General features: G+C 30.1%; 1 protein-coding gene across 3 annotated transcripts in view; it reads left to right on the forward strand.

Moving 5' to 3' along the window:
• Nucleotides 1–12,152, forward strand: part of Uggt (UDP-glucose-glycoprotein glucosyltransferase) — a 211,458-nt gene that overhangs the window by 25,196 nt on the left and 174,110 nt on the right. For all 3 annotated transcript variants that reach the window (XM_085819200.1, XM_085819198.1, XM_085819199.1), the window contains exons 3-5: nucleotides 686–771; nucleotides 5,491–5,621; nucleotides 10,407–10,516. In XM_085819200.1, coding sequence (XP_085675326.1) covers nucleotides 686–771; nucleotides 5,491–5,621; nucleotides 10,407–10,516 — 327 coding nt within the window. The remainder of the gene's footprint in view (nucleotides 1–685; nucleotides 772–5,490; nucleotides 5,622–10,406; nucleotides 10,517–12,152) is intronic.

Here is a 12,152-nt window from a genome sequence, read left to right on the forward strand (position 1 = left end):
CTTTTTCTTGTGACATTTTGCTGCAAAACTGTTTGTTTGTTAACTTACATTGATTCCTAGTAAGAGGTAATGCTGCTGATAATAAAAGAAATCATTAAATAATTCTCTTACTATTGACATATAATAATAGAATAAGTTAATACACCTACTTATGAGCTGGTTTTGCTCTGGTGAAAATTTCATGGCAGTTGCTTTAACGACATATAAAACAGTTGTTCTCTTTGTCAACTTTATCACAAAAAACCCTATTCCTGCAGAAATTTTATCGCATTTTCTTTCATTCTTGAAAAATTTCACGAGTGCATATTTTAAAATTGAGAGTAAAACTAAAAGTTTCACCATCTATAATGACCATTGGAACTTAGAATACAACAAAATGTATAAAGAAATGCAGTAGTCCTTAATGAGAAATCTTGCCTGGAGAATTGTTATGGGCATGGTTGGTACAATTTGGCATGTTCTGAAAATTTGCCGAATTTTACTAAGATTTTTGTGATAATATGTGACTATGAAAAATAATTCTGCTAAGTTGTATTACATTTGTAATCATTAGTATTCAGAAATTTATGTATATTGTTAAGACAAATATTTAAAATATTTGCTTTTAAAATTGAAGTACATTATTTATGCATTTATTTGCCAAATAACTATTTCTTAATTTTACAATCTGTATTATGTGTTTTAGTGAGTTTCTGGCAGAGGAAAATCCTGAGTTATTTTGGAAATTTTTGAAAGATTGTTCAAAACTAGAGTCCAATTTTTTTTATAAAAGTAAGTCTTGGTCAATTTTAATATTGTTTATTAAATTCTGACGTTTAGTTTAGCTGAATAATTATTTTACTTTGTGATGTATTTAATTTAGTAGTTTTGAGATGTATGCACATCAAGTAATCATATGTTATATATTTAAAATTAGTGTGCATTCTTAATTTCTTATAATCATAAAGATAATATTTATTCAAAAATAATACTTTTATAATTGAAAATTTCTGTAACATACAAAAATTTATTGTATATTATACTTTAATTATAATTAAACATTGCATGCATTCTCATTTGGAAAGCCTGAAAAGAATAATTAATTTTTAAAAATCTATTGTGTGAATTTTTTTTTATATTTTAAATTTATTTTTATAACATTTTAGCATTCGGTTTTGAATATTTCATTTAAAAAATGGAAAATTACAATAGTACTTTTCAGATTTTTTCAGATTAATATTAGATAAGTATGAGGAGTTCATGATTGTAGGACTCGTATAGTCTGAGTTAAAGAAAAAAAAAAAAAAAAGCTTTTTTATTACGAAGAAAGTATATGCTATTGCTTGAACTAGAATTTTTTGCATAAAATCCTTGTAAGAATAAATGGTGATATAAAAAATCTTTTAACCAATTTTTCCATGTTTTATCTACTATAAAAATAAATGAATATGTGCTCTTTGTGTTCATCCGTGGTTGAGAATTTAGTCATAAATTATAAAAATTAATGAGTTAGTTGAAAAATATAGTTCCATAAATTTTTTAAACATTATGGTCACCAACTTTAAAAACATTTTTAAAAAAAGCCATTTAAATTCGTCCTTTATTCTGTTTATATAGCTTTATAAAGAAAAATGAGCCCAGACAGATTGTAACATTAATCTGTATTTTAATTAGATAGACAGGGTTGCCACACTACCTAGAAGACCTGAAAAACTGGAAAAAGTCGAGGAATTCGGAAACTGACTAAAAAAAGTCGGGGAAAAATCGGGGAATTTAAATATTTTAATCAAAATCTGGAAAGTCTGAAACTTTCATATGGGCATTTGCGCCAAAAAGTGATTTTTAAACCAGTGTTGGAAGTGATCAGTTTTCTTCATGAATTATGTATTGCATGAGCGTCATTCAGGCAGCTGATGTAGAGCCAGTTTTTGCTACTGCAATCAGATTGTCTTTTAGAAAGGCAAAGCAAATTTTCAGCAACTCTGGTTTCCAGTAACATCGAGAATCGAGAGATTCACATGGGTATGTGCAGTGCATGTTGAACAAAAGAAAATGTCTTTCCATTCTCGTATAAAACAAAGTTGGTTCATTTCCAGTATACAGTACACACAGGATTTGGCAACATTATTATGAGCAGTAAACCAGTCATTTATGATGAGTAATAAATGGGTCACTTTGGTGTTGGCGACAATTTTCAAAATTATGTCAATGATGTCCTGTATACTAGAACTTTCCCACAGAATCTTTTAACCCTATTTTATCTTTTTAACAAATGTCTTATTTGTCATTTTGTAGTAAAAAAAAAAAAAAAAAAAAATAGTAAGCAGTCATTTAGGCTAACCGTTTAATATAACTAACTATATTCGCCAAGATATCATTGGTTATTGTAATTCAATTTAAGTAATCAACTTTATTTTACTGTTATTCATATAATTTAATGTTGTTTCTTCCCTCTGTTGCTTCTACCCTCTATCTTTATTATGAGTTAATAATCCTTTCAAATTTTAGGCAATTTTCTCTGGTGTACTTCTGCAACTAATTCTAGCAGTATGATGACATACCATCATGGAATTTAATGCACATATATTTTGCTTATGTGTGCTGCTAAATAAATGTAAAATACCTGAATTTATTTAAAAATATCATTAAATAGATTTCTTTCTTTCACTTAGCTGCGAAATATCTCCAAAAAAAAAGACATTTTTTAATCCTGATTAGGCAGATTCTAATCTCAATCTTCAGTGGAGAAAGCAACTGCGATTATACTTATAATAGTAATGCTTTGGGAAAGCAATTTTGTCATATGTAATTGGCAAATTGTGTTTTCAAGTCATACCATAATTAATTTACCTCTCAACACAGCCAATGCGCATTATGCCGATAGACTGGAATTTTCTTAAAATACACCTGGAAAAGTCAGGGAGTGGCAACCCTGGATAGAGGGACATTGACAGCATATGCACAGGAGAGAAAAGGAAGCATTGCATATACATATATACAGCAGAGGAGAGAGATAGCATCATCGTGGATTGCCTCAGTACAGGCAAACTACACATGGATCTTGAAAAGCCAAGCTATAATTTAAATAGCAGGTGTTATAATCTAACAATCCCTCTTTTGACGTTTGGCAGCTAACAAAATAAGCATTAATTATTTACAGTCATTCCAATCAATTTACATCACTTAGAGTGTTAAAGAGCAGTCAATCAGTAGGCAATTTCTCTGTTGGCATATGCTTAACGTCTGTTTCATTTCTCTCGTAAATCTCACGTGTGAAGTCATTAATATGGGTATATTTAATGTGTGAGTGGTAAACTGAGTTTTTTCATAAGCTTCTGTGCACTTTGATTATCACAAGTAATGGTTGGATATTCAGCATTAAAATTTAATTCTTTGAGAAAACAACATAAATAAACTGCTTCTTTAGCACTCTCTGAAAGCCTGATGTACTGTACCTCAGTACTTGATAATACAATAGTTTGTTGCTTTTGTGGAGATTTCCAGCAAGTTTGAAACATAACCTGTGTAAGATTTTCTAGTATTAACATCATATGCCCAATCAGCATTGGTATATCCAGTAAGTTTTTCCCAGTCTGAAATTTTAGGCAATAATTTTTAGCTCTTTCAAGTATCTAAGAACGTTCTTTGCAGCAACCAGTGTAATTTTCCAGGATTGTCATTAAATTGTCTCAGGTGATTGATAGCGTATCCAGCCTAGTAAACATGGAAAGATACATATGCGAACCAGTTAGATGGTGATGGGGTACCGTACTCATTTCTTACCTTTCATTTTCAGAAGGATAAATTTCTTTACTTAATTTTACACTAGTCTCTAAAGGAGTTACTACTTGTTTTGCATCTTGCATATTAAACCTTTGAAAAATATTATTAACATATTTTTTCTGAGATAAACCAATAGAATTATTATTTACATCTTGATCAAATTCTATTCCAAAACAGTAATGAAGTTTGACTAAATATTTAACATGAAATTATTTAGAAAGATAATCTTTTAAGTTCAGCATATAAATCACAGTTAGCTGTTGCTATTGTTAAGTCATCTACATATAAAATTAGAATTAACTCACCTTTCACCTTGAGATGTTTTCATCTTGTAAACACTATCTAATTGTAATGGTTGTAATCCAAATTTTTTTACTTTTTGTCTATTGTTTTAAAGTTGTAACTATTAAAAAGTAATTTAAATTATTAACTTCCAATTTAATTCCTATTTCTGACTTTTTGCTTGATGATGGATTATTAACATAGTCATTTGTTCAAGAATGCAAAAAAAAAAAAAAAAAAAAAAAAAAAAGGAATTTTAATATTTTAATTCTGTTTCGATTCCTAGTTCATGTTTTGCTGAAATCGTTAAGCATTTTAATCCATCATTAACTCTGTATTAAAATTTCCTTTCTTCAACTGAAACTGTATTTTTAGCTTTCTTCTGTAGCATTTTCCACATGGTTGTATACCATTTACCTCATTCTGGTTACTGCATTTACATAGTGTACAGGTGTTTTCCTGAAATATACCTCGGTATGGTAGGTACTCATTATGTGTACATACTTTTTAATTTCTTAGGCTCTCTGTGATAAAGTTATAAGCAGATTACATCCAATTTTCTGTATGCATTTCCAACGAAATGTCTGCTTTGTGGAATATCTGTACCTGTGTGAGCCGACGTCTCGTAATTAATAGTTCCCATAAGAGGGATAACTGGCATCTTGCTCATTTTAAATCACTTTATTTCTACTGTTAAATATTTTTGCTCTTTCCTCAGTACAGGCTTTGCTATATTGTTGAAATATTCTTTGTGAATTTAGAAGGCTGCACATTCTCCAATCGTAAAAATTCTAATTACCTTTTGGCATTGTATATGTATGTAGACAAAGGTGCTGTCATGATAGTATGACTGCTACACTTTATTTATGCTGAAGCAGCTGTTATTCTCTTCAAACTTTCAGAAGAATGTCTCTTTTCAATATGAGAATCTAGAATACGTAAGATAATCTGTTTTGAGAGATTTGCTGTCTCTTGAAGTGCCTGTATGTTCGGTATGATAATTTAAGTATTCATAAAAATTCTTTTTGGATGTCGCTCTTACACACCCCTTCCCCGAAAAAAGCAGCCTAATATTATGTAGAAATAAAGACTGTAAACATTAACAAATATTAAAAATTTTCTACTCTCTATAAAATATATCAATGAGCACTCTTAATTATTGTATGAAGAGAAATTGTGCAAAAAATTTCAATTAAAAATAATTGATAAAAGGAAGGATTGCAGTAAAAAATCTAAATGATAGAAATGTGTGTTTATCTCCATTTTATACTACAGTTGATATTAATAATTGAGTTATTAAGGTTCCATTAAGCTATATCATAAAGGAAAAATAAATCTTATTTTCACCATCATTTAAAAAAATAGCATATTTTAATTTGTTTGCAAAATATTTAATTTTTGTGTGTATAAATTTGTGTATATAATTATTAATATCTTTATTTTCAGAATCAGCCAAACTGCAGTATGAAGCCATAATTGATATTAGCAGCAATTATCTTTCATCTACAAAAATATCACTACTTAAATTCTCCTTAGCTCTGCGAGCCTATTCACCAGCAGTTGAATTGTTTCACCAAGTTAGTATAGAAGCAAGTTTTTAGAAATAAGAGAAATGTAGTTTGGATTTTTATAGCACTTTTAAGTTATTAGTTTAATATTTTTCATTCAAATTTTCTAAAAATTAATTTAGCCATTGAATATATTGAGAACTTTATGAAAACTATTATTTATTTAAAAATATATTACAGTTATGAGTAGATTTGCTACATTCCATTTATGCCCCAAAATAATTCTGATATTTTGAAGCATTTTCAGATTTTCGTGCTTTAAAATCTTGTGGGATAAAAATTACTACAGAATTTACCTCTTCAGATATGGAAATATCTTTTGTTTTTGCTAAATTAACTTTTCCAGAGGATTTGTGTTTGTCAAAACTTCTTTTGGTATGGATTTATCTTCTGATGATTCTGTTGGTTCTGTAGGAATTTTCTCTTCTGTATCCAATTCTGATAACATTTCTGTTTCTTCTGGATTTTTTTTTTACACTGTACAATGAAGTGTCCAAATTTATGCCATCTATGACAAGGTCCTATCTTCACATTCCCCATTTTCTTCTTAAATTTAGTTTTATGTTCTATTCTATTTTCCCCTGAATTTGTGCAAATAGTATTAAATACACTCATCATACTGTCTACTAAATTGGCATGTATTTGACAGAGCTGACTTTCATCCATTATAAGTTCTTTAGTTAATTTTTGAAAATTAAAAAATCCTTCTTCTTCCACCTATAAATTTCTTCATCTGGTGCATACCTGTTGCTGAAAATTCATGTAGTAGCTGGATTTTTCAAGCTCTGTTTTCGGTTCATATTACTTCTGCAAGACCTCCAATGTTTCTTTACCACTTGAATATTCTTGTATCAATAGACAGAACTCTGTTTAATTCCCTAGTATAATGTAGTGAAAGCTTTATTTTCTCTTAGTGTGAAAAACATGCTTTTCATGCCTTAATCCATTTATGGGCAATTTTTCTTCTATGGAGTTTGAGCAATTTCTGTCCACCAACAGCATCTTTATGTGGACTTTCCATCAGTCCCATTTGTCATGGTTTAATAGTTCAAACTCTTCTGGTAGTAGGGGCATCTTTAGTTACATGCAAGTACAACAACTAGAATTAACTTCTAAAATATGACTGCCTTCTCGTTTTCATTTTTAGTTGTCAGCAGCCCACTTCACTTGCATTCGTTTAACTCTGAGATGCCTGGACCCATAATCTCTCAGCATAGGAGTTGTAGCAATCTGTTGAAAAGCAGTTTGCTTTCGTTTTAGATGTGAAAACACTGTAGTATACCTAAAACAAAACTGACATTTATTTTATGCACAGTTAAAAACAAGTAGACTGCAACAGCAGTTTTGACATAAAACCAAAGCAAAATATTAGAAACAAGCAACTGCACAAGTTCACTAACTTCTTAGTTAAAAATACGTCTTGACACAATATCGGCCAATCTGCTGAAACTACATCTTTGACCAATGAGTGACAACCACATTAATTTACCACTGACTGGCCTCTGATCTAAATTTGCATGAGGAAAAGCCAACAAGAATCACCAAGCAAAGTTCTATGTCGCCAAAATAGACAACCCAGAATGTTAGGAAAAGTGTGTTTATTTAGTAGCCCACTAATGATTGCACATGCATCACATGCTGGTGCAGTGTGCACAGTTTTGGAATTCAAGGATCATGTTTGTTATGTGTGCTTGTTAGTGATTAGTGTCTGGAGTTTTTTTTTATTGAATTTATTATTGTAATGCCTTAATGAATTGTAATGCCTCTTTAAAGTTTGCCTGCATAGTTCTCCTATGCACTATTTCCTAAGACTAGCTGAATGGCTAGCTTTTATTTATCTCAAATGCTACATTGTTAGAGAAATCTTGCGGCTTGAAAGTAGCTTGTCAAGTTGTTCATATGAGACTGTGATAATAGCATTTCTGAATAAGTGCAATTCCCTGATGTTTTTTAATTGATAATAGGCTTTCTGAATTTACACAATTCTCTGATATTTTTAATGATAATAGTTTTTCCAAATATGTAGAGTTCTCTGATTTTTTTTTCAAGTTAAAAACAGGTGGATATATATCGAGAGAGCAGTGCCAGCTGGCTTTACAATGCTAAGAATTCTGCAAGTCTCTGATAAGTTAAAATAGATTGCACATGCACATAGGCTTAGATCCAAGGGGGGGGGGAATTTAAGTGTATTATGGATATTTGTTGCATTCATAGTTAATTAAATGTTAGAAATTTAGTTAAATATTTTATTATGGATGTTTAATTCATTTTTAGTTTTATATAATTTTCAGTGTTTCATCATGGATGTTTCGCGCATTTTTAATTTCATTAATTCATTGCTATTTTATGGAATTTTCAGTGTCCCACCATTTTTTTTTAATTGCTGTAATTTTTCATGTGTTAAGGTAGTGGAAAAATAAGCTGCTAAGGATTGGCAACTTTAAGGGAGGGTTGGGTGGGTATTAAGAGATTACCAAAAATTTACCTACTTGATGATCTATTTTTATATTAAATTTTGGAGAAAATGGTGTTTTTACAACATGTGTAGATTGCGTTTTGAATTATAGAGATTAGATTTATGCTTGATTTGTGCTCATCATTAGATTTATGCTTGAGACAAGACAGATATGAAAGTAACACAGGTTCTTACATTGTAAAATGTGGCTTGTTTAAAATATTTTAAACTTTTTTATTTCTTTGAAAAGGTTTTATTTTTATATTCTGTAATTAAATTAAAATCTCTTAAAAATATAATAGGTTTTACATTTCCCATCATTTTAAAAATGGAAGCATGTCTGGCTTTAATTAGTGATTTTTTAAAAAAATATCTGCTGATTAAAATCATTGTTGTCATATGTTTTGTGCCTTTTTTTATGTTAGTGTTTAATTGTACTGGCACCTACTAGTTACTCAAATTTAAATCTGTCATTAAATGAAAGTCATGCTTTTAGTCCAGCCTAAGATCTCATAATTATGGAGCATAAAAATGCAGTACTTTTAAAAGCTGACGAAATTGTCTTGGTTACCTGGTGTACATACCTCCTTCATGAAACCTTCTACACACGATTGACGTTAACACCAACCTTCCAGTGACTGCAGCACGGGAGGATCTGAGTTGAGAATTCATTCCATCGTGTGCATAACAATAAATATCGCAGCTCGATGTAGTGGTTGGTCATCCTTTGCTAACCTCCCAGATGCTGAATTCTGTGGTTAGAAATTGTTGCTTAACCACAGAAGGGCTCACATTTAGCCACTTGGCCATTTCTGTCTGACTTTATCCTGCCTATAGTCTCCCAGTAGCTCTCCATTGTAGTTCTTCGAGCAAATGATGCCTACAGGTCATTGCTACAAATCGGCTTTCCCAAATTTATTATCTCAGTATCACAGCAAAATCTGCAACATGCAATTTTATGCTCCTCACAGATGATGTATTTAAAATGCAGTGCCGTTATTGCATACTGCAGTTTTACTCAGCAATTCTTATTTGACAGTATGTTCAAATTTTATATGGATTGGCTTATTTTTAAATGAGTTATTGCTATTTTTATGATTTTTCCTTAATTTTGGAAACCAATATAGTTATGATGATATAATAATATTATAAATATGATGATGGTTGATAATTATTCTTTCAAAAACAAACAAAAAAAAATTTAAAGAAGACAGTAAGAAGCAGGAGTTTCCTGATTGTCTGCTTGAAGTAGAAAGCTATCGATTGATCAGATTTTCAAAATGTTTGCTTGCAAAGGGCTGGCATAATACAGATGTATGATATATCTCAAATATCCTAGAAAAAATGTTGCACATTTTCTTGCCTCATGTAGTCAAATGGTTGCCAGCCAATTTTTTATTAAAAAACTTGTGATTAACAATTTGATAGTAAGCTGTTCTTGCCGGAGTTCTTACAGACTCATGAATTAAGCATGGTTACAAGATTATTGGTTTCAGATAAATGGAATGCCATTTTACAGAACATGGTTTGATTATAATATGATATATTTGCCATTCAGGACAAAAATCATAATCTTATAGGCTATTCAAATCACTGTGCTGATTGCATTGAACTAGCCTCCATTCTTCTTGGATTTGAATCAGCTTAATGTTTTTCCTGTGAGCCTTAACTAGTATAATAAGGTCTCTTACAAGGCCCTCAAATCAACTGAAGACCTAAAATGGTCTTTCTTAATGCTTTTGATAGGCTCCATAGTGATAGCTTGCTAAATGTCATCAATAATTATAATGGGCATTTTCATCATGACTCTCATCTCTGGAAGCAATCTTTTTGTAAACTTCATCAGTTGATTACCTTTTATTTTGAGTAAATGCAGAAGTTGTAATCTTTTATCACCCTTTTTAAATAAAAATTTTTTTTATTGCCTCCCTATACTCTATGACTATATGTTAGTTATGAAACATCAGAGGGTAAGAATATTTCACATTGAGAGAAGCACTATATGAGATAATTTTTGAAATAAAAGTGTGACTTTTTGCAATGCAAGTTTGGGATTTGGGTATAGGTTTGTTGCTGTTTTGAACCTAAGACTTTTGATATTTTTTCTCTTTGCTATAACTTGTTTGTTTGTGTGCTCAAATACAGGAGAATAAATATTCCAGTGTTATAAATATTTAACAAATGAGATTGGTTTCATTACTACTGCTTTCATAGCTTCCATAGTTAATTTTTCCAGTTATTTTGTTAAATTTTTTGTATTGCAAAACATTTTTCTTTGCATGTCTAGTAATTTGTCTAGTCTATTAAATTAATAAATAAATGTTTGTATTTCTTCTAAGATTGCCTATGATCAAAAGTTTCCTGTTAAGTGTGAAGCTATAGCTGATGTTGGTGGTAGTTATGCTTGTGATGCTGAAAATTTGAAATCTCTTCTTTCATCTTCAACAAGGTATTCTAGCTTTAAGATTTTAAATTGATTTTGAATAATAGTAGTAGCATTGAAAATTGAATTAATTAAGAATTATAAATATGCAAAGAAAGTTTAATAGTGAAATGTGTTTTTGTTTTATGTGTGGTATACTATTTTGAAATTATTAATTAATCTTTAGAGATTTATATTTATTTATGACTAACAAGTTACATTTAAGTTAATGCTGTAATATCTTGTTATTTAATAAATAAATATAAAATAAATATAATTATTGTTGAAGTGGCAATGCCATATTTGTATCAAACAGTTACTCAGCAACGAGAGATATTGTTTAAAAAAGATTTAGTATTCTAAAGATTTTGCCAGCTAGGAGTAGTATTAAAATTTTGCCACTTAAGAATTGTATAAAATTTGTCTATCACCGAGAACTAGAAATAAAATTTATGTTCTACTAAGAAGATTGTCTGTTTTGTAAATTACTGCAAAATACATTACAGTCATAATAAATTGGAGGTTCCACCGAGATACTGGAAATTAGGAGTGTAATTATCAATTTCGATGGTGCTGGTCTCCTAATCCCAGAAATTTACTGAATTTTTTAGAACAAGTTTGCTAATACCAATTGCCAAGTTTGTTTATTTCAAGGAGAAATGGATGTAAGAAGTTTGCCGTTTTAAAGCCAGATTTGAAGCGGATCATTCAAAGGTTATCTTCTGTGCTTCTGTAACTTGAGTCCGAGCAAAAACTGTCAAAAATAGGATATTGCTGATCTCTGAAGATAAGATTAACTTTTGGTTTTCTTAAAAAAGCTTTTATTGAATTTTAATACTTTGTTTCAGAATTATAGTTTATTGTGTAAGATTTTGTTTAAAATAACTGACGCTAAAAATATTCAGCTTAAATTTATAATTGGTATTTGTGGTAAAGAAGTATTTTGAAATTATTATTTATGCTTTACTTTTATTTGTATTGAATTTTTATGTTGATAAATGATATGTGTAAGCCATCCCGGCATTTATAAAAAAAAGAACTGCTAGCTGAGTTTTTGAATTTGTTGCCAAGCAGGTGCGTGAAAATAAGTAATAACGTCAAACTGACGTAGTGTGATTTGATTATACTGCTGAATTGGCAAAGATGTTTTCTTAGTTCTCGCCATCCAGGCGTGTCATAGATAGTAACATCATCCCGACGTATTACAGATTGTATATTCTAAAAGTTGTATTTCCAAACTGGCAAAAATTGTTTTTGTTATCGCCAACCAGGCGTGGAGATAGATAGTAAAGTCGTCAAACTGACGTGGGTAAAATTCCATTGTATTGCCTAACAGGCAAAGGTGTTTATATAGTTATAGCTAACGAGGCTTGTGAATAGTGAGTTAAAACGTCAACCCGACATAGTATTATAGTATTTTGTGCCAACCTGGCAAAAATTATTAAAGTTGTTTAAATAATTCTCTCCAATTGGTTAGTGTGAATTTCTTATTTGAGAAATTAAGTCTCTCCAAAAATTATATATTTTTAATACAAGTACGAGCTTTTAGATTGTATTTTTAAAGGAAGCCTATTAAAGGTAACTTGTGTCAACATTTCATTCTTAGCTAGGAGTAAAAAACAGGATTTAAAGGTACTAGCAGAAGAGTTAGGTTTAACCTTGA

This window comes from Stegodyphus dumicola, chromosome 6 (genome assembly GCF_044657685.1).
Source record: "Stegodyphus dumicola isolate Sdum_Otavi_A_Nest chromosome 6, ASM4465768v1".
NCBI lineage: Eukaryota > Metazoa > Arthropoda > Arachnida > Araneae > Eresidae > Stegodyphus > Stegodyphus dumicola.